The sequence below is a fragment of the Mchenga conophoros genome, linkage group LG17 (assembly GCF_057382185.1).
Source record: "Mchenga conophoros isolate Kocher_MC1m ecotype Shallow Benthic linkage group LG17, M_conophoros_male_GT1.1, whole genome shotgun sequence".
Classification (NCBI taxonomy): Eukaryota; Metazoa; Chordata; class Actinopteri; order Cichliformes; family Cichlidae; genus Mchenga; species Mchenga conophoros.
This window is the reverse complement of record NC_140542.1, coordinates 27016322-27039610: the sequence shown is the minus strand read 5'-3', so window position 1 is coordinate 27039610 and position 23289 is coordinate 27016322. Positions and strand designations below refer to the sequence as shown.

General features: G+C 38.5%; 1 protein-coding gene across 14 annotated transcripts in view; it reads right to left on the bottom strand.

Annotated features, from left to right (window-relative positions):
- The window catches only part of mybpc1 (myosin binding protein C1), a 35815-nt gene extending 13309 nt beyond the window's left edge, over positions 1–22506 (bottom strand). For 2 of the 14 annotated variants that reach the window (XM_085251492.1, XM_085251488.1), the window contains exons 1-14: positions 22272–22506; positions 16941–16964; positions 14383–14454; positions 12686–12901; positions 11665–11712; positions 9075–9116; positions 8656–8697; positions 7878–7988; positions 6863–7011; positions 6664–6781; positions 6524–6575; positions 5816–5872; positions 1773–1939; positions 1512–1644 (exon numbers count right to left, since the gene is read on the bottom strand). In XM_085251492.1, the coding sequence (XP_085107618.1) occupies positions 1512–1644; positions 1773–1939; positions 5816–5872; positions 6524–6575; positions 6664–6781; positions 6863–7011; positions 7878–7988; positions 8656–8697; positions 9075–9116; positions 11665–11712; positions 12686–12901; positions 14383–14454; positions 16941–16964; positions 22272–22293 (1253 nt within the window). In that variant the 5' untranslated portion in view covers positions 22294–22506. The remainder of the gene's footprint in view (positions 1–1511; positions 1645–1772; positions 1940–5815; positions 5873–6523; positions 6576–6663; positions 6782–6862; positions 7012–7877; positions 7989–8655; positions 8698–9074; positions 9117–11664; positions 11713–12685; positions 12902–14382; positions 14455–16940; positions 16965–22271) is intronic. The other 12 variants (XM_085251490.1, XM_085251489.1, XM_085251493.1 and 9 more) reach the window with 12 other exon arrangements.
- Positions 22507–23289: the final 783 nt, after the last annotated feature.

Sequence of the window (23289 nt, the reverse complement as noted above, 5' to 3'; positions counted from 1 at the left end):
AGAACGTTAATTAGGTCGCTCATCATACAGTGGTCCCAAGATAGGAATGCATATGATTTCAAATTGGTGATTACAGAGAATAAACACTATTAGGAAAATCAAATGTACAGTAGCTGCAAAATTTAATTGTGATCTTTCAGTCAACATGCTTTAAAAATGCTGCACACAGCCAGAAGTGAAAATACATACAGAAAGGTGAGGCTCACAACAAAACTGTGACATGGAGAAGGGAGAGTGGATGAATGGACTTACTTCCTTTGACTTAAGGTCACCAGTGGAGCCAGAATGGGGCCGGAGCACAGGAAGTGCAGAGCAAGTGATTATGGTAGACAGGAAGGAGCACCATGATATGACAGACAAACAACAAACACAAAGAAACATCATGCCTGGAGGGGTACAGCAACAATGTTACAAGAAAGAGGAGCAAATGGGAGAAAGTCTTTAGAGAAGGGAGACCTGGAGACCAAACCCAGAAAACAGCAATATCCTCCCAGATGGCTTTAACGCTGGATGACTTTGAACAGAATTAGCTTAATACTGCTTATCTATAGAGAATCTATAATCTCAAGAGGCCTTGTCTTTTGAATAAAAATATGCATGTCTTTATCCAGTTACATGCCATTTTTAGGCTGATATCATGAAATAAAAGAAAAATTCAGCCTCTTCTTCTGTCTCTTTACTGTGCTTTGAAATCAAACAAAAATATCTAGTGTGGCAAAAACATTGCTCTGACTCTGCTGTTAATGCGCTGTTGCGAGATACGTTATATGATATAGCCTAAAAGAATGAAACCAGTACAAACATATTTTTGTGCACTGGAGGAATCTGAAAAAACTCCTCTATCCTTTCAAAAACATTATAGTTGGAAAAACAAATCTATTCAGCCCTAATATGAAGAATCTTGTCGAAAAAGATGATTTTTGGTAATACTTTGTGATCCAGTATCTATTAAAACTGTTCCAAAGCCAGACTTTGTTAAAGACCTGTGAAGGAGGTACCACATTTTTCCTGTATAGAGGAGGACATATACAGCAATTAATGGCAGTTACAGACAGCATATGAAATCATACTCTACATGTACACCCAAATGTAGCTCTGAATTCTTAAAAATGCTAACATGTTTGTTTGATATTCAAGCCACATTAGAGTTGAGACTGTTACAGTGTGCTGGAGGTCAGCTGGCAATGGTTCACAGTGCAGTGGACTAAACTGGCTGCAGATATGTTGCATTGTTATATTTCAAGATGTCTTACTATGCCACTGTTGACTGTTGATTTGTTTCTTTTGGGGGTATTTGTACCAGTGTTTGTGTGGAGTAATGTGCAATGAAACATGTGAACCATTGTGCTTTAGGCTGGTGACAGAATGAAAACATTTACCAGAGGACTGGTAAAGGAAGGAATTGTCACAAATAAAGTGCATTTCTTAATACATAAAATGCACTTTATTTGCGCAGTGCTGAACCCAAGAAGACAAAGAACTGATCAATAAGGGAAAAGGTCGTTACATACTTGGGCGAGGGCCTGATTTCCTGTCCATTCTTGTACCACTTCAGTTCAATTGTCGGGTCAGCCAGGTCCACCACTAAGCGGATCTTTCCACCTTTATCCACCTGATATGCAGGGTCCAGCTTCTTTGCAAAAGCTTTGAAAAGACAAAACTAAAGTCACAGCAGGATAAAAAAAACAAAAAAACAAAAACCACCACAAAGACCTTAATGTCTGAAAAGAGATAAATATTAATATGCATCAGCTGAGCACTGATTTATCTACCTTCCAGCTTCTTCTCCTCTTTAGGCATCTTTTTCAGCCTCTTCAGCAGACCCCTCAGGTCTGTGATGCCGTACATAAAGGCAATCTTTTCATACTGATCTGGCCGGGCGTTCTTCAGGATCTCCCACACATCCACCTCTGGAGTGTCATCCTGCTGTTTGTGCTCCCTAGCGGTGCCGAATATGAAGGAACGATGTGAGGGCAGGATTTATTGGCTGGTGTTTGCAACGTGTCCTGAGGAATCACTCAATGACCTTATACTGATGTAGTCAGGAGATTTAATTAAATATAGCAGTCACTGTGAGGTTTTCCTCCTGTTTCTGGTTTAAGCATGCTACAGTATTTCTCTGCAGAGCATTCTTCAGGACATGTCACACAAAGGGATGGGCATGGTGAGCTGTCTAGTTGTGTGCTCACATTGGCTCTGAAGTTACTTGTTAACAGGGTAGCAGCGCAGTTAATACAAAACAGTGGTGCTCTTTAACTTGTGGAAGGTCTGTGTGTTTTTCATGTGTCTAACCATTTTAGAATTAATCAAGACAGAACCTTGAAACACAAATACAGATCACAGATAACTACAACTACAGATAACCATCTGGATCATAATAATAATCCTAATATCAGGGTGGCCTGCCTTAAGAGCTGGGACACAGACCAGTAGCTCTAACACTCCTGGCTTGAGGATAGCTGGGGGCCTATGTTGCACGTCTCTTTCTCTTGTTTTAGTTATACTCAGCTTATATATTTGTCTTCATTTTTTTCATCTATATATTGTTTTATTTGGCCAGTTTGGGGGGTAGAAGCAATGGTGATGTCTGCTTTTTTTTTTAATATAGTTCTCAAACCACTAAAAACTGTGCAACATCTGTTTATAGCAATTGTGACACAGAAAACCACAAACCTAGTTGTGAGCAATTTAATGCAGAGACTTTTTTCTTTCTACTGTCTGCATCTGCAGACAAAAGGCTAAACAGGATTGTAGCTCAGCTGGATGGAACTCCATCGTCTTTTATATTATATCATCAAAAAGCCTTTTGTCGATGGACACTTTCTCCTGCAAAGGGATTTGGTTGAATTGTTCCTGGATGAAACAGTGTTATTTGTTTCTGCGTCTCTAGTAATTTTCTGCAGTCATTAAATCATCATTAGATCACTAATTTTAATGACTGAGGGTTGTTTCATGGTGCAAAAAACGGATATTTACATATTGTAGTTGTCAGTTAATTACATTAATATTCAGGTACATTATTTTATACCTAAGCTAGCTAAGACTTGAAAAGAGCTCCTTGTTGCGAGCCAGCTTGCCCCCAAAGGTTTTAACTGTCTTGAATAAAATGCAAATAAAAAACTAATAAGGCTTTCTAACTTGCTTTCATAGTTTATAGCATGCTTTGAAGGATGAAGATGAACAATTAAATAAGGATTAAAGAGGAGGCTTCTTTAAACAGTAAGGGGAGGAGTTCTTTTTATCAGGGTTAAAACACAAGAACAGTTATAGATCAATCAGGTGGAAGGGTTTTTTTTCTTTGAGAGATGCTATTGAATGCTTAACAGCTTTGTGCGATTTGTCTATATGAAGGATGCATGCATTTAAGGGAAACCTGCAACAAAGATTGTCATATAGCTCTTGACATGGCCCATCCCTTTGTTTGCTGTTCGGTTGGTTTAATCACATCACAGATGCTCCGACAATGTTAGACGATGGCAGAAGGAGTGTTAGAGTTACGGGATTAAGGTTAATAAACATGTCGTCCTGGACATGAGTGTATTTATTAGTTTTAAATAGTGAACATTCAATAAGCCTTGTCTTTCATTGACATTTTTCCCAAATGTCTGAAAGCTTGGGGCTGAATTGAGTAAAATACTATCATATTCTCTACATGTGTTTCTCATTCGTTTATTTTCAAGCAATTATGAAGACGCTGAAATAAACACGGTGGTGCTTGCCTTATATTTCTAGACTGAAATAAACGACAATGTAGTGATAACACTATTTTACAGCATCATTTCTCCATGGCCCACTTGCACTTCATTAATGATCCAAAATGGCACTCTTTGCCTCATAAAGATGTGACTTGATTTCACAGCTTGATGAAGACAAGTCACCTCAGTGTCAATGCTGCAAGACCCATTTCCATCATTGCTGAGTGCTGGTGGGGCATTTAGGAATGTTGCCTTCAAATGAAGTGTTACCGTACTACAGGAGGCCAACACTCTTGCTCGTCCAATACCTAGAGCTACGTTTCATGCTGGGGACTCTACAGGATTACAGTACTCACCCGCAGTAAGGTCTAATCATTTTAATACCTATGGTTTTCGTTCTACTAACCTCTGATTTCTGAATGTATAGGGGAGAAGAAGAGACAAGCCCAAAATAAATATATAATTTTGTCAGTGAGCAGTGTCACTGACTAGGTCTTGTACTCACACGCTGCAATGTATTTCAAAAATGCATCATGGTGTTTATTTTGAACCACTGGAGTAGCTTTTGCTATTGCACAGAGGTTTTCAAGCTGTAAGGCACACCTCCCACTGGAGAAGGTGCACTTTGGCACCAGGTTACTGTGACTAAATTACTGTGTTATAGTTTCCACATATGCTTGGGTACAAGTGACCAAACTTTTGTGTATGCAGTGCTCTGTGAGAACCTCTGTAAACCATTCTCTAATGTCGACTAAACATCTACGTTGGTTTTTGATGACCAAGATAATAGATAACTAAAGTAAGATAACTAAATAATAATAATAATAATAATGAAAAAGACATTTTAATGGATTAAAAGCTCTTGTTTTGAATGGCAAATAGTTCTGTAAATCTGGAAAGTTAACTCCAATAACATGCTTCACTTTTTCAGAGAGATATAAGAAAGGTCTGATAGTAAATTTTAAAATGTCCAATGTAGGAGAAACATCTGTCATTTATTGATTTACGGTGCTTAACAAACTTATTAGGCCACCATCCAGCACAAGGTTTATGTGATGGCTGCCTTAAATTAACAGTATTGGTATTTACCATATGTATTTGTTATGGGTCTGTAATGGTCAATCTCTCAATCTCTTAATTTGAAATATTTTTAATACTGATATATGACTATTATTTGTATCCATCATTTTCCAAATTTGCAGTTTTATATATATGGCAATAAGCAAATAAATATATATTAAAACACAATATTATTTGTCATTAAGATCCCAAAGTACAGTTAAATTTACATGCATTTCTGAACATAAAATTAATTTTGAACATTAATTTCTGAAGTCCAGCTCGAATTTGGGTAGAAAAATATAAATTCCTAGTTAAAAGTTTTTTATTTGTCTAAAAAAATAATAACATAATTTTACATTTTCAAAGAATTTTTGAAAGAATTCTAAAATATTTGTGGTCTTTGTGGCCTTTTTAAAGGACTCTATGTAGCTATCTCATCCATTTAAATATGTTTGCATTTTAGCATTTTTAGCATTTTACTGCAATTTACTGATAAAGAAATGTTTTGCTCACTGGTTAAATCTTACTAATTGTGTTAATAAAATAAAAAGTTATGCTTCAGTTCTTTTAGTTAAATTCTTAATTAATTTGTTTGTATGTTGATTAGCTTCCATACAGTCTACAGACACACTTTGGTGAATAAACTTGCTACTGTTGGCTAAAAACTTAGCTAACTAAGCTAATCTTTCCGACCAAATATGATAATTTTTAGGTGCAAAAAGCAAGACCACAAGGTTCATGATGCTAAACGGACAGTAACGATGTCCATCTTTTATTACATGTTATACAATATTGAAAATATTGTAGTGTTTTAGTATGAAGATGAAAAGTGGGGACAGCTAAATTTGTCTAGGAGAGGGGCCCGCGGACTTTGAAAACCCCTGTTATAGCTTCTTTGATGATCTGAAGAAATGTGCTTTCCACTCATACAGTAACTGTGTACAAATTAAATTTACAAACGATGTGAAAGAAGAAGAGAAAAAAAGTAGATCCAGAAAAGGGGCCTAAAAAATACTAAAAAGAACAAAATCCACTCAGGATTAGGATGTGACTCTCACCTATGTTTTAGAAGACCACTAAAGTCAAGCTCTCCTGCATCTTCTTGTCTTTCACTGCTGTTGTTAACAAGGAGAGATTAATAGAGATTTAATCAGAACTGAAAAAGCTAGAAGCACTAAAAACAACGGTAAAAGAGCATCACAAAGCAAAAGCTCTGATCTCAATCGATACATTAGCTCCAAGCTAACTCACGATTGGTGCTTACACAGAGACCTTTTTGTGTCTTTTCCCAGATAAAAGCTTGAAACAAGGTGATTTGTGTAAAACACATCCAGAGCTGTCCCGGGCAACATTGCCACAATGTTGAAGTACAACATTGTGATTATGCAATGCAACAGGGATGCTTTGAGTTGCTTTCCAGTCACATTGTTTGGAGGAAGAATCAATGTGCAAGAGTTGGCCTTTAATTACACAGTGAGTGAACTGGTTGATTTGTAATTACCTTGCAGAAAGGTAAATGACATTATTACAACCATCTTGTCACGCTTACATCTCATACAGAGACATTACTTGATGGAGAGGTGTTCAGTGTGCCTAAATGAATGGCACTTTTTCTTATCTTCATTTTTTCAGGTGTCTTTATTAGTATGTATAGAATATTAGAGATCCTATAATAGAACAATGCTTTGTTTTGAAAAGAAAACATAGAAATTCTGTCAAATTCCATAAGGGTCCTGCTGACTCATTCATAAAGGTCTTTTTATTACCTTCTCTTGAAAGCGGATCGAATGTCAATATTCTGTGAGCCCGTTTCAGCTTCTATAAAACAGTATCAGCACATAGTATGCAATTTTTATGTTTGTGGCGGATTTTTTTTGTTCTAAAGTATTTTAACAATGTGACAAACCTTTAACTTCCAAGTCAAAGGAACAGCTATCAAACTTGTCCTTGTAGTTGACCTCGCACCTGTAGTTCCCAGCATAGTTATCTTTGGCCTTGATGATGTGCATCTCAAATGTGTGGACCTGATAAAAGTTTGTATAAGAGTAACGTTATCACAAAATTTGCTTACATACCTTCTAAAGAAGGTGAGGGTACATGGATACCTTTGTGAGTCGGTCAAAGGTCTCTTTTAGCTGTAGATGTTTTCCTGTCTTGCTGGCCAGATCCATCCATTTCCCTTTAAACCACTTGATAGTTGGTTTGCGCAGAAGATCTTTGGCCTCCACTTTGGCAACAAAGGTGATGTCACCACCTTTGGACAGAAAAATTTGATATGATTAAAGAGAAAGTGTAATTGGGTACCAGTGAAGACTAACATAAAAAAAAGCATGCATTCATATATTGTATACAAATACAGATGCAGAGACTGTTTTAACTTAGATATCAGTGTCACAGTGAAAAGTACACAGCATATTTTTGCTTCTTTTAGAAAAAAGTCTCCTTTCATCTAACTGTTGAAGTTGATGTGTTGCAGTGGTCTCTATGTGTGAGTACATTTCATTAATGGATGCATTTTTAAAGGAAAGCTTAAATGAAGGCAAGCTATTGTTAATTGGTGTATACAGTATTTTTAAACATGTACCAGTACATTGATTAAAAAATGTGTACTGGGGCTATTGGTGTAACAGTAAAATGATAAACTAAAAATCAATTAACATATTTGTTAACACTCTGTCGGGAGCTCTGGTTGCTGGGCGTGTGCGTTTTCCACGAAAATGGTAATTCACTGCTGCAATTTTCTAGCAGTCACCAAAGCAATCACAAGGACATTTTTGGTTCACCATCCTCTTTGCAGCCAGTTTCACCCAGCAACCACTCGCTGTACAGTTGGAGCATATAAATTTTTCATGTGAGACCGGAAGTTGCAACCAGTTTCAGGCCTGAGGAACTGAGGGATAAGAACATTTCCAGCTTAGTGGTGTCTCTACTTATGCTTATAAGTCAAAGTTAGCATCACCAGCAGTGATCTGAAATAAGGCTGAAATAAAGAAAGATATCTTGGCTCTTCTAAATCCTATGCCTACTGCAATCTGTCAGATGGATACAGTTTTCCTTTTTTGCAGGTTTCCCTTTGAAGTCCCTCCTCAGATCTTCTTTCTTCTTCATTCTATTACTCACCAACAGTGACAGCACCACTCAGGGGTCTCTCAATCAGCAGGGTGGAGAGCGGTGGGTTGTCAACGGGCTTGTCCAGTTCGTCTGGTGCCTGACCCTCTCCCAGAGACCACACTGGTCAGTGAGGAAAAAGATCACCTACGTGAAACACAGCTCTCCTCTGCCACAGGCTACAAATAGTACAGTAAGGAGTCGTAGCACCCACCTTTTACTTCTCATCTGAAATTTTTACTTTTACCAGTCCAGAGGTACAAAGACAGACAGAAAGACTAACAGACACACATGACTTCCAGCACTCACGCCTCACACAGCAGCAGGATCTCAGCTTGCAACATGGAAAGCATGAAAGATATGCAAATAGAACAAGCAGCACCTAACTTTTTATTATTATTATTATTATTATTAAAGAAAAACTGGGTTTATAAATTCTTAATTGTCTGGATACTGCAGTCTTCTTTGGATCCTGGAGGTATGAATGAAGATAATGCTGTTGCCATATGATTGTGATTCACCTCTGTTGGGCACTGTGTTAATACTTTACGAAACTTCACCATGGACAAAATCTTGTTAGCTTTTCTGTGATAATTTTAAACCTTCTAAATGAAAATGAAAAAGATTTATTTCTCTGAAGCCCACTTTATGTCCTTTATGATTATGTGAAGACACAAAGAGTTGGGGAGACTTCAATAAAACAATCTTTTTCACGTTTCGCGCAATATTCTTGAAACAAATAAAACCGAACAAAGTTTCTCTAGAAGTGTAAGGGCTACCACTTTATTACCTGAGTCCTTTCTCCCCATGGCTGGCACAGGGACGCTATCATCTAAACAAAGACAGAGAGAAATTTACAGCATATTGTAAGAAATAGTACTGTAAAGTCCACTGAAGCAAGCACACACTCAGAAAACGATGACAAGCAGTTAAAGGTATGCAAGCAGTGAGGAATTCTGAAAGGTCAGAGTTTAAAGGTCAGAGTGCTTCTTTTTGGTTTTTTTGTTTCAAACTATATTGTGAACGCTGTTTGAAATTTTCGTTAGCAAGGGAGTTTTGAATATTTTGACTTTCTTCTGCTAAAAGGCTAACTTCCAAACACACAAAATACCTAGAGATAAACATGTCTCCAACATGTTTTCCACACTCAGCCACTGAATCATTTAAAATAAGCTTCTTGGTCAAAGATCTAAAATGGTGGGATCTTACTAGGCAGCTCAACTGAGAGTTTCTTGGTTGAACTGGCATCCTCTGTGGAAAAAAAAACAGAGTTATAATCGAAATTAATCACTATAAATATAACTACTGCCGGTAGTTTGATGATTATTGTGGCTACAACAGTGTGGGTTGGACATTCAAAGGTTTAGGGAAGCTGTTTTTCTCTTTTATTTAGAAGTTAACCAAAATGTTCCAAACTAACTGACCAACACTAATACTGACACAGAAAACAAAAGCTTCAAAAAGAATACGTAGATGTAATGTTTCAAATTACATAACATGATGTAATTTGCATTAGTGTCCTTCTTCCAGCAAAAACAAACTCCAAACATACACTATATTGCCAAAAGCATTTCCTCACCTATCCAAGTCATTGAATTCAGGTGTTCCAATCAGTTTTATGGCCATGGGTCTATAAAATCAAGCACCTAGGCATGCAGACTACTTCTGCAAACATGTAAGCTCTCAGGAGCTCAGTGAATTCCAGCATGGTACCATGATAGGATGCCACCTGTGCAACAAGTCCAGTTGGGAAATTTCCTCACTACTAAATATATCACAGTCAACTGTTAGTGGTAGGTCGCCAACTTTCTGCAGAGCCAGTTGCTACAGATCTCCTAACTTAATGTGGCCTTCAGATTAGGTCATGATGAGTGCCTAGAGAGCTTAATGAGAGGGGTTTCCATGGCGAGCAGCTGCATGAAAGCCGTTCATCACAATGTAAAGCGTCAGATGCAGTGGTGCAAGCGCACAAATGCACTTCAGAAATTTCCATAAATGCACTCCTAAACCAAATGTATATATAATATATATTAAACCCTATGGATTAAAAATTGGATCTCACTCAAGTTCATATGCTTGTGAAGGAAAAAGAGCAGATACTTTTCGCAATAAAGTGAAGCAGGAGCACTGGAAGAGGCGTCGAGGGAAAAAAAAGGGAAAAGTAGCAATTTTAAAATTTTGCTCATTAGGCGTAGAACTTTTTGATTGCACCTTTTATAACTAATATGTTGTTAACAGAGATGACACACTGCCTGGGGAAATGTATCTCATTCATTTGACATAGAAATACGAAATATGCTTTTTTAGTATTGCAGAAATCGCAGGTTGAGTGTTTGCACAGCTCCTTTTAACCCGAATCGTATGTTCACATAAATAAAACTGATATCAGGATCATAACTAACTGAAAACATAATAAAGAAAAATGAAGAAAAAAAAATAAAAACAAAAAAACCCCAGTAGCCTATACACATCTGTATATGTGATATAATTATGACAGCTGAATTAACACTTGAAGACATAAGTGGCATGCACATTTGTATTGCATGTGTAGTGATTTATACAGTGATTTATTTGGTGTATATTTTGCATGATACATGCATATAAAATATCATTACCACATCCATCTTTAGTTATCTTAGAGAAATAAAGGTTGAAGTGCAGGTAGAAATTATGCAGTGCAAGTTTGCAAGTAGAAATCACACATTTTCTACATGTATGTCAACAAGCATAGACATACATCTGAAGTTTACAGATGTGACACATCAGTATTAAATATTTACATCATTTAGATTGTAAAGGGTACTTTTGTCAATGCCTAAACCAGACTTAAAAATGTGTGTACTTATAAAGCCGTAAAGCACATTAGACACCAGAGAATTACAGTTTTGGTCAAACAACCATTATAGGCAAGAACATCCTAGTAATTTAGGATATTTAATGATTTTTTTGAAAAACCTTTCCAGGGGTGGGATGATTATACAGAATACATCTATGTTGAATTAAAAAGAGAAGAACAGGGTGCACAAGTTTGAATTTATTTGTGAATTTTTCTAGTACACATGGGGTCAATTGCAGAGCCACAACTCAAATTGGGATCATAAACAATTGCAGATTGCCAGTCGAACTCGTATATTGCAAAAAGTCTGTGGAATAATGAAGAAAGACTACTTCCAAATTCTTCAACTTCACTTCACTTGATCACAATTGGCTACTGAAATGGGGCAATAATCCCAAACACACATAAAAACTGGTTTTGAAATGGATAAAGTTATCTAGCTATAAGCTTCTGGAATGGCCTTCCCAAAGCCTTGACCTCAACCCTATTAAAGGTTTGTGAACTATGCTTAAAAACAATCAACTAGCAATTCTGCCAAGAAAAGTAGTCAAATATTCAAATTGAATTAAGCCAGAAAGGGACATATGTATATATTTTAGCTTGTTTTTTTTGTTTTACCCTGTGTGGATACGATTAAATCAAAATTAAATTCAACCTTTTGTAACTAATTATTGTTTTTTTTAAAGTCATTAAAACATTAAAATCCCAAAATGACCAAGATATCCATGCCCATGATGAGTGTATGTAAACTCCTGACCACCACTGTAGGAAGATTTTATTATTTCACTTTGTAGTTCTTAATTTCCTTCCTGTACAGGAGCAATAATTAAACTACCTAACACTGCTATTCCTTCAACCATCTTGCTAAAGTGCTTGAAATATTTTGGGAGCACTTACTATGATTAATTCGATTGCTTTATGGCAACCATAAGGAACTTGAAAAGGTCTGTTATTGGTACCAACCTGGTTGAGGTGTTGGGGATGGGGTAGTGGCTGCAGGTTTAGCATCATCTGGAATAAAGGTTGTCATTGACAAATAGACCCACTTATCAAAAGACTCAAGGTCAATCACTGGCAGGTCAACTTTGACATAAAAGCACGAGGCCAAGAAGGCCAATGACCACATGCGAGACAACTGTGTCATGCAATTCTTGGACATGAATGAAAAAGTTGTTTGATGGATTGGTTTGTGCACAACAAAACCCCCTAACTGCTGTACTGTAGAGTGAAACAGTGTGAGGTCATAGCTGTGTGTGTATTCCCGTATGATTCTTATTCTGGCGTAACAAAAGCACAAGCAGACTAGCGTCAAAGTGTGTGTACACACACACACACACAAACGGGTATATCAGATAAAATTCAGCCTCAAAGCAGCACATAGTGGTAAAAAAAAGCTCATGGCTAAGCCAAGTAGCTCCATCTTTCCTCTACATAAAGAAAAATAATCCAAGGAAAGCGGCCTGTTTGTCAGTACTTTGATGTTCGCATGTTTTTGCCTTGTTGTTTCTGGATTATAAAGAACTAAGTTTGATGATTCACCTTGCAAATAAACTGCATCACTTTCATTTTGCCATTTCTCAACCTAATCAGTACTTTATCTTTTTATATAACTCTTTGGATCTGAAAACTCATAAATTTTGTTGTTGTTTTTTCTTTGAAGTCTGCATGCAATCAAAGTTAGGGTTGCACTGTTTAGGAAACAAGTGAGAAGTCAGTGCATGATGCCAATCAGTGAAGTTCAATGTTGACTTAGCAAAGTAATCTATTATCTTTTTGTTGATAGTAAAAATATTTTTGAAGTTATGTAAAAAGAAAAAGAAACTTGTCTTAAAGGTTGCTTTTGCCATGCTGCAGTGCAGTTGTAATGTGCAACTGAAAAGACTATTTCAATGCTCAGTGTGTTTGCTTTGATCAGCAAGAGGGGTAAAACATGCACTTTCACTGAGAGACATGGGATTGTTTCATATTAAAGAAGCATACTTACCAGGTGGTGGGGGAGAGCAAGTGCCCTCTTCCTTTAAAGTAGAGTTAGCAGACTCTGCTTGCTCTTTTACCCCAACCCCACCAGGCTGTGGTTGGATTGAGCCATTCACGGCAGGACACGGCTCCTGAGCCACCACAGCCTGTACTGGCACAGGCTCTGTGGATTCTGGTTTCTTCCCATCAGTCTCTACTGGTTCTTTCCCCTCTGCTACTGCCTCTGTACAGCAGACAAAGCGCCAGGCTGGAGCAGCAAGCATTGAGCACAAACACACGAAGCCTCACAAGACAATGCTTGCTCAAATGAGATGAGTATAAATAGCTAATGACCAGATAGACTGAAATTGACGATATTTGAGGCAGGAAGATGAGTCTAAAGCTTAAGTAATATGTATGATATGTATCTTATACACCTACTGGGATTGTGTATTCGCTGGTCCTTAATAAAGAAAACTACACTATAACAATACTGTATCTAAGTCTGTGACAATATGATAATATTCTTCATATAAGACCTCAGCAAACACTTTCACTTATAAATATGGGTTAGCATAGCAAGATGTTTATTTTGTAAACTGTGGCTCAATTTAGAAGAAAAAGATGACAAAGCAGGGTATGCTTTAGGGTTAGCAGGCCCTTCTCAATCATCCCTCACTTACTTGTTCAGTGTTTAGTTTTTCCTGGTGAGTAGATTTTGTTTTATGCCACTTTTCCCTCAATTAATACAGGATGCTCTATGGCCTGGTATTGTTAGCTCTGTTAATTTAGTTTTATTGTGTAGTCTGGGTAAAATCCCAAACTGCATTAGGTGGTGCTTCATTTTTATAGTATTTGAAGATGAGAAGACAACCAAATGACAGCAAAGATCAACAAAGCAGTTGCATTTTTCTTGAGTATCACTGAAATACTTGCATCTAATATCCATCCATCTACTAGTGTTTGGGTCATATTATTACAAAGGACAAGTGTCAGCCTCATAGTAGTGCTTTAACAGAAATCCCAGGATCACCAGAATCAATAGGATTGTCCTTTTAGCAGAATGAATGTGGCAAGTAATTCAATGCATCACTGAAATATTTCATCTGGAGCTAAAGAAGTGACCTGACAGACTGAAAGAAAACCAGCAGGAATAGAGCAGTGCTTTAAAGTCCACAAATTAATCTCCATTAAAGGAATCTAGTGGTATTCTGGCGTTTTATCAGAAATGTCAGTGAAGAAGCTATCTGGTCATTGCATATCTATACTGTAAAGTGATCAAGGAGGCAGGGATTTACTAACTCAGTAAATCGGGACAGTTGGCCGTTGACTGGAGCCAACAGAGTCAGTAAAGCCCGGGATCTGTAATCCCTCATCGACCTCCTGTTTGATAACATATACAGCTGAGTACAAAAACAGCCACAGCATGACTTAGTAACAGCTCCATGAATCAAGGCACGTGCATCTAGAGCAGTGCAGGCATGTGGATGTGTGCACAGTGAGTGGGGTGGTTTGCTGCAGCTAAACTAATTTCTTGTGTGAACATTGTGTGCTGAGTGATCATACCTCCACAAGAACAGTGCAGTTTCAGGCCTCGCACGGTGAATTAAAAAAAATGAAATTGTGATGGCACACACCAAACGAACACGTGATGTGAGTGTGACCAGCAAAAAGTGCGAAACATTCTGGGGCAAGTGAAGAGGGAGGCATCAGGGTTATACCCACCTGGGGGTGGAGATACCTCCAGGGAAATCTCAGGTGGGGGTGGGGCACCGCTACTTTCTGGGGCAACACTTTCTGAGCATGTGACAAATATAGTTGTGGATGGAACAGCTGCTTTTGATAAGCAATAAAGCTTCAGCATCTGCAGTGCCTCTCTCACTTTCACACACACACACACCCAAACAAACAGACACACACTCACACGGACAGAGACACACAGCTATATCCACCCACCTGCCTGCAAGTATGCATACTTTATCACAAAACATCATCATTTTCCAGAACATCCTCCTAGACTCATCAGTAAGCTCTCTGACTGAAAATGTGCTGTTAATATGTCAACACTTGAGGCTGTGCAAAGGTCGTTCATGTTGAAATGCACATTAATACGCATTAATAAACACACCGGTTGGAAGTGTCGTGCTTCGTCAGGCAATGTCGTGCATTCATTATATTCCTCAGTAACTGTTAGATCCTCTCATTTTAGAGAATGCGTGCTCGAAGGGATTACACAGTAAACTGATAGGAATGCACGTTACTGTTACAGCTGTAAAACTGCCGGAACTCTAGCTTTGCCCTGTGCAGCTTCCGCATCTGAACACTAGGATGAGTGTTGGGCTCTGAGACACTATTTTATATTGTGCTACAGTAATGGGATTATATTGACTTAATGATTTTCCTCATTAACAAGCACTATATAAAAGTATTAATTTATTAATGTCTGTTTTTCTTTTTTGCTGTCTTGCGTCTTAGTCAGAGTTCTCATACCAGAGCGTGAAATACTGCCACATTATCAGAAGCCACTGGTGTCTGGGCTTTGAATTTGGACAGCAGCTGAATGAAGGTTCACAGTGGCAGAAAGCACAAGTTAGTCAACCACTTAAGGGCTCTCATGTTCGCCTCATTTGATGTGACACAAACACTGGTTGCTAGAGAAATGTGTGTTTTCCCTGACTGGTTGGTAAGTGGTTTCTGTAGGTTGCTGGCTGTCACTGGGTATAATCAGTTGCAAAAACTGAGAGAATTGTGATGCCAACTGAAAATGGAGAAGGTTCATAGTAAACTTTGTGGCTCAGCACCACAGCCAACATGTTTCATAAGGCGCAACTTTTACTCTGAAAGGGAACCTTCTTCATTTCCAGTTACCATCACACATACAGCTCAGAGTGTTTGTAGACAAGGCCGTCCTTTCCATTCAAATTACGACCACAATAATATGTTAGCAACCATGGAAAGTGTTACCATGGCAGCAAGCAATAGCAAAATCATACAAATGGAAAACTATGACATGTATGACTCAAATTTAAGTGTTTCACTTCAAATTCAAGTCAACTTCTGTAAATACCAAATACCATTTTTGATGTCCTTTCAGAAGGCACTAGATAAGACAGATGAAAAGTGGTGTTTAGGGACACTAAATAATGCTGGGAAATTTGTGTTGTGAGACAGGATTGTATGACTCAGTCTTTTTATGGATTTTTTTTTACTTAGACCCCACCTGTTTTATAGCTACATGATGACAGTGATCATAACCCTTGCTTTTTTTTGGAGTAAGGTCTGACTATTCTGGGGAGGCCTAGAGGGGTCAGGCCATGTGGATTCTGTTGTAGCGGGATGACCTGGATCTTCTGTTTTTTTATTGATTCTTTTGTGTTGCCTCTATAGAGGACTTCAAGGACAGCCTGACACAAAGTTGGTAGTGAAGAAACTCAATGTGTATTCTTATTAGTAGTATAAGTGGCTGCAAATAAAAGAGTACAGGATGACCAATGTCACACCTGTGACCCGTTTTGCCAATAATCATTATTGAAACAACACCTTGTGCATTTTACTTCTGTGAAAGCGGGCAGTATTTGACATCCTGGAAATCAGAACACGCCAAATGACTAAAAGAGCAGACTCCTTATATTTTCATCTTATTTACATAACTCTCCCTATTTCATATGAAGTGCTGCTATACGTTTTCAATAATGCTGACCTTAGCCTGGTTGTGATGTAGTCTTTTTATTTCTACATGTGTTAAATACAGAAAATTTCCGGGAATAATATTTTACTTGGACCCTAAAAAGCTGAGCTCTCCCGCCACCCGACTGAGCTGGAGCATTAAGATGCTGAAGCTCCAAGGTCGCCGGCAAAAAGCCAATAACACGCCAGCAGCTTGCTCACATGGGATGGCAGAGGCGTCAGCTGAATCAACAGTGAGGGATCAGCTGGCTGACGAGAGGAATGTCAGAGATGCTGACAGCTTGGTCATTGCTACAGATCTCTGTGAAGCACGGCAGCATATCCATACTGCCGACTATTGGCTCCACATTTACACTCCTATGCGGCAGTGTTTGCACATTCACGCCAGGTTCATTATATTACATGTGTAGACCTGTTCTGCTTTGTGCCTGTACAACAAGTGAAAACAAGGGTTGCTGTTTGATGTCAGCAGTGGTATTTTCTACTGAAATTGCATACTTGTGCAAATTTTGAGCGACTTTTTATAAAAAATTGTGTATTGTGCAACTCTACGCTGCTGGACTGTGAGGTGATAGGATGATAAGATGTGCACTCACCCTCTGGCTGACCATTTGGCTCATCTACAGGAAGAAAAAGAAAATACAACTATGAAACATGACAGCAGAATTACTTGCATTATGACTCTCTTTTTTTCTTAGTTTGAGCACACTGATTTTACGTATTACGTACTTACATATTTCAGATCATTCAAGCAAATTTTAATATTATGCAAAAAGATATCATGATATCATGATTAAATACAAAATTTATGTTTTTAAATGATGGTTTCATTTATTAAGTCAAAAAAAAACCTTTCATAACCACACAGGTTCCCCTCTCATTAAATCATAAATTAACTTTGAGCAACCGCATTTTTTGGAAAGCTTAGTTCAATTTTTTAGCTACACCCAAACCTGATAGCTATTAAGTCAAGAAATTACTTAAATAAAAACCTGTCTGACAAAGAGAGGTAGTTTTTTTTTTTTTTGTTTTTTTTAAAAAGCAGCACATCATGCTGGGATCTAAAGAACCTCAAGAGCATATGCAACAGAAGTCATTGACATCTATGAGTCTGGAAAGGGATACAAAGCCATTTCTAAGGCTTTAGGACTATAGTGAACCATAGTGACAGCTGTTACCCACAAACTGAAAACAGCAGGGAACCTTCCCAGAAGTGGCCAGCTGACCAAAATTACTCTAAGAGTGCATCAATGGCTCATTCAGGAAGTCACAAAAGACCCCAGAACAACATCCAAAGAACTGCCGACCTCCCTTGCCTCAGCTAAGGTCAGAGTTCACAATCCAGCACTAAGACAAAGACTGGGCAAAAATTGCATAGCAGAGTTTCAAGGAGATAACCACTGGTGAACAAAAAAATCATAAAGACTCATCTCATATTTGCCAAAAAACATCTCAATGATCCCAAAGACTTTGGGAAAAGTGCGGTTATACCTTTAATAAAACGAATGTCATACCATTGTCAAACACACCTGCCACTTCTCAGTAACTCAAACAAAAAGAAGGTTTTGAAGTGGACTAGTCAAAGTCCTGCATTAAATCATATTGTGATCCTTTGATATTACTTTAAATAGGCTGTTCATGGTGGAAAACCCTCAGGTGTGGCTGAATTAAAACAAATCTGGAAGACGAGTGGGCCAAAATTCTTCCAGTGATGTGAAAGACACTTCAAGTGATCACGAATACAAATACCCGTTTGGTTTGAATATCCTTTAAAAGAAGAATTTAAAATTTTTTATTTTGTAATTGCAATAATAATACATAATATTGTAATTTGTTTGATTATCTGCAACGTAAGTGTGAGAAAAAAACAGTGTCCAAAAATCTTAGAAATCACAAAAGAGACAAATACTTTTTCACAGCACTGTAGCCAAATTGCACCTCCACAAAACTGTTTCCACAAATAGAGGCTATTGTGAGGAAAAAAAGATATAATGTAGACATTTGAACAAAGACTTGGTAATCCTCTCTCTTCCAATTACACACACCTTTTGTCTCAACTGCCTTCTGCTCACATCGATCATCACTATTTATGAAAACATAAACAGAGCAGTAGCATGGCGACTTCTTACTCTGTAGGCTAACCCCTGCTGCCCTCTTCTGCAGGTACTTTCAGGGTCACAGGCTATCATTTATATCATTTATCATTTTTGACAGGTGGTCTTATCACCGGGGACTGAGGGCTGCTGTCTGCAAATAGCAGCAAGGGCAACTCCAAAGCTTAAACACAAAACCAGTGCAAAGTAAGTAAGTGTAGAAGTAACAAAAACTTCCTCTAGGATCCACGAGAGGCAGGATCCATATGGGAGGCAGTCCCAATACACTCCTATGTCAAAATGTTCAACTTTACAGCATTAAAATGCATTTTAAAGACTGGTACTAAAATATTTTTGGCTTTTGTGGATAAAGTCCTCCTTTAAAACAGGTCTGAGAGGGGTGAATTTAATTTTATAACACAACCACATTGAAAATTGAGTAATGGGTGTGGTCATAGTCTGCAAGGCCTCATGCACTACTTCCAGCATTTAAATGGACCTAATCAGTGCTTGTGTGATGTTGGAGCCTCTTGGAGCATTTACCTGGATTATCTGATTGAGATTGTGGTAGGCTGTGAACAACAGACCATCTATGAAGTTTGAGCTTCAGTTTTGGTGAGTATTTTATTAGTCTGTTTCTGAGCACTAATTAGCTAATATCACTCCAAGCGTTGCACCCACATAGTTTATAGGTACCTAATAAATTAGCACTCCGCACTTTCATCCAAGAACATGGCTACTGCCAAAATGCTAACCTCAAAAATGTAAAATGCTAAGTCCAAAACATATGAGTGATGCCATCCTGGTTAAAGCTATCTTTTATACAGTCTAATGCTAGTCAGTAGCATCTGAATGAAGGCAATGCATGCTAAAAACAGACAGAAGTTAGCAAAACAAAGCACATTTAAGTGCAGCATATTGTCATATCTGTAGCTCGAAATGTCATGTCATCAGTTATGCTGTAGAGTTAAAAATATCGTCGGCGCTTGGATGAAGTTGACAGTTAGGGTACATAATGCCCAACATTTCATAGTCTTGTATAGGACCTGGTCCACTACTGTTATGTATCCATAAATTTGTGTATGCTTTTTAACATTATAGGTTTACAAAATTTACATTTTTTCAGCAAAGTACATTGAAATTTACTCCTGCAGAAATCTTTGTCAGATACTTAATGCCCCAAATAATTAATAATAATTATTAAAGTTTATTAGAGGGGTTTTTGGCACTAAAACACCTTGGATTCAAGAAAAATGTGAGATGTGGAGAGTGTTTAAACCTCTTATTACAGCCATAAAAATGTATATTTTAAAAAAGTGAATTTAGTACTTCATATTCATGACATTAAATGTCAGTGGGTGAACACATGGGAATCCCAAGGGTGGAATATTGTTGAAATGTCTGTATCCCTGTAGAAAAAACTTTCCTTCCTCCGTGTATTGTCCATCTTGTCACTGCCACCTGTTTGAAGCCCATCAGTGAAAACTGTAACCCTAATTCCTTGTGCAGTATGTCTACTGACATATATACATTTTCTTCCGTTGCCACTTAGCTTCTGATATCTCTCCATTTGTAATGATTCCCTCTTAGCATTCCTTGTCAAAATTAGCCACAGTTCTGTCTCACTCCAAAACAATGTGTTGCTGGCCCATGTGCCAGAATCCTGCAGGGTCACATCATGTACCCAAGAGCGAGCCTTGCTCTGTCTCATCACCGTAGAGATAATGAGAGTGGAGAAAGGTTTTGTTTTACCTCTGAGGACTCTCAGCGCAGCTGACGGAGCTGCAGGTATTTTCAGCTGTCGCCGCTGCTGGCGTGCAGACAGAAGGGCTCATATGTGTATGTAAGCTAAATGGCCAGAGGCTTCATTTTTCCTAATATAGACCCCTATTGCTCTGATAAGACATTCAAGCTAAAGCTAATACAACCAGACCCTTTCTGGTGATTTAGTTTTTCCATTTACTGCTTTGATAACAACTACACTGAAGGACCCTTTAGGAATCAGCACTTGAGTGGCAGTTAGTTGCTGACAGGTTTCCCCTGTGTATTTCATCATGGGCTTGATTTGCTAGGTGGTATTCAGTAACACAAAGTGTTTGAGGATAAAGCCCAGGGGAGTGTTGGACCTTAGTGACAATAAATATTACGAGGTAAAGACATGGCCTTTACTACCTCTGAAATTTTGTCACAGTTCATGAGGATCGCTGGGCACAGATTTGGAGATTTAATAGGGAGCTGCCTGACCTCTGAGTGATCCATCCTGAGCACAGGGTGGCAGGGAGGTGTCTGTTTTGGCGTGGAGGAGGGGCAGTGAAAGGAGATGGCAGTGAACAAGGGATGGGGATTAAAAGTGTGCTCATTCTGAACTATTCCAGGGACAAGAATCCTGCTCCCCAGAGATCCAGGGACAACTCAACCACTCCGTAATCTCTGGTTGGGACATTTTAAAGGCTTGAGAGCCGGGTGTCTAAAACAACAGCCCCTACCCTCCTCCTCTTCAGCTGTTCAGACTCATTTAAAGAACAATACTTTTCCGCCCTTATTTATCTGCTGCTTGGGGCTGTGCAGCTATTTATGGGTAGTGTTTGTAGCAGACAGGAATCTGCTGCCTTTAATTCACCACAGCCTTGATTCCCGAGGGATCATGGATGGTCATGGCACCAGATGAACTCTGTAAGAACAGGTATTGATTGTCACATCACTTCGCACATCACTCTCTCTTAACTGCAAACGGCGCAAATAGAAAGGGAGCTAAATTGGTACTGTAAGGTACTGTTAGGGTTTTGTAGCTTGCAGATTGTCAAGTTAATGCTTTAATCCAGTATTTATAATGCTTTACGATCTAAAAGGCAAAGCTTGCTTGATGTGCGGCAACCCTCAGTCCTTTCAAACACCTAAAACATATTTTAATGGAAGGTAAATCAAATACAGAGATGTATTTGTGTACAAAGAGATGTGCAAACAATGCACAGCAGTCCAAGAGCTGGTATGGACACACCAATCCTCTTCTAGAGAATCATAGATTTTGAAAGTTCTATTATGTGTAATTCGGAAGCCATCCAAAAGCTGAACAAAGCGTTTGATTTCCTCTACATGGGCATGTCTGGGTCAACAACAGATGCTGCCCGGAGAACTGAGCTAATCGGTAGAGTGGGAGTAATACCATAAGGTAATGACAGACACAAGTGGATTAAAAGGGAATGTTGATGGACATGATGGTAGAGATGAGTGACACTCCAGTGTGAAAGAAAGATCCAACATGAGGGCGCGACAGGGGATGAACAAAAACTCAATTAGAAGATATCTACAATCAAGATGTTATTTATCCTTACACGGTTCAACCCTCACACTTTCCATCCAGCTTGCATCATCCCTCAGGGGTAGTTTTTTTCCTGAGCACTCATCAACATTCCTCTCCTGTGCTTTACCATCTTGTCTTTCTCCAGTCAAATCAATCTAAACCGATCCAGTATGCCAAGCTTTGCAATAATACTATCTGTTTGTACGCCTCAAATCTTCTCTTGTACCAAGGATGGTAGAAACACGCACGCATCAGTAATACAATACCACTTTCAAAGTCACTTTGAGGATTCCTATGAACAAGCTGGCAGGCAAGCCATAGAGTGATGGAGCTCCTCACAGCCAGTAACAACAAACTGTGCTGCCCTCAATCAAAAAAAAAAAAAAAAAAAAAAAAAAAAGCAGAACCACATTGTAAACCTTAAACTGTTGCAAATTCTCAGCATTTGTACCTTTTAAAACAATTAAAACATAAACTGTAACAGGTGGTTGGACCCCAGCTGCATGCTGGCAACATACTGTTAAAACTCCTACCTTTCTTTGTGGGCTCTGGCATCTTGAGCTGCGTCCCAAAGAAGCTACCAAGGAGTCAAAAGATGCAGGTAGGATTCTTGTATGAGGCGTGGGAGCCTCCTCAGTCCAGGAGGGACAGATAGGTGCTGATGGTGAGTAGGACAATAGCGAATAAAAACCCTCAGACCCCTTTGCAGCAGAGTGATGGGAGATGAAGAGGGCACAGGGATACGGTTTGGAAAAGTCAGTGGGGAGAAGAGGGGGACCGATAACAGATCAAGGAGGGACAGGCTTTTAGGCCTTATATAGAGATGTGGCATGCTCCTCCTCTCTGTAGTTGACAATGCAGCTCCATCCTACACCTACTGTAACATTATTGTCCCATACCCAGTGCGAGGCCATGAATTACAAGTGCATCAGGATGTTAAATTCACAACACTTTTAACTTGACTCATTCTCAAAGTTTGCATCAGTGTTTACAGCATATTTTGGGTGATGTTTTAGAGTCGTAATATTATAATGAATCATTGTTTGAGCATTTAAACACACAGATGGATTGTTTAAGTTTTGATTTTTTAGTAAGCTGTGCTTACAAAGGCTTAAACTTTGTATATAGTGGAGACTATTTTCAGTGTCAGATATTGTTTACTAACTTGTATTTAAAGCTGCAGCATGATGTATGTGGGATTGACCTAAAAATAGACCACACACATACATTGTGATCAAATAAATATGTTGCTGTGGTGCTGTACAGTACATTCAGCTACACATGGAATTATGGAAATTCCAGATTTTGGACAAATTTTCCAAAATACCAACATTATATTGACTAGTTAGTCTTTTTGAAATTATTTGCTGTAGCCTTTATCTTACTTTGTAATATCATTACTACTAAGATTGCTTCCACGGTAGATCACTGGTAAAACAGGAGGTGGGATATAAAAGGAAAAGGTGTCGTCATTGTTAACAGGCCCGAGGCTGATGTAATACTCTCCGACAATCCTGGGTTATGCTCACATGATATACGACATATTCAGAG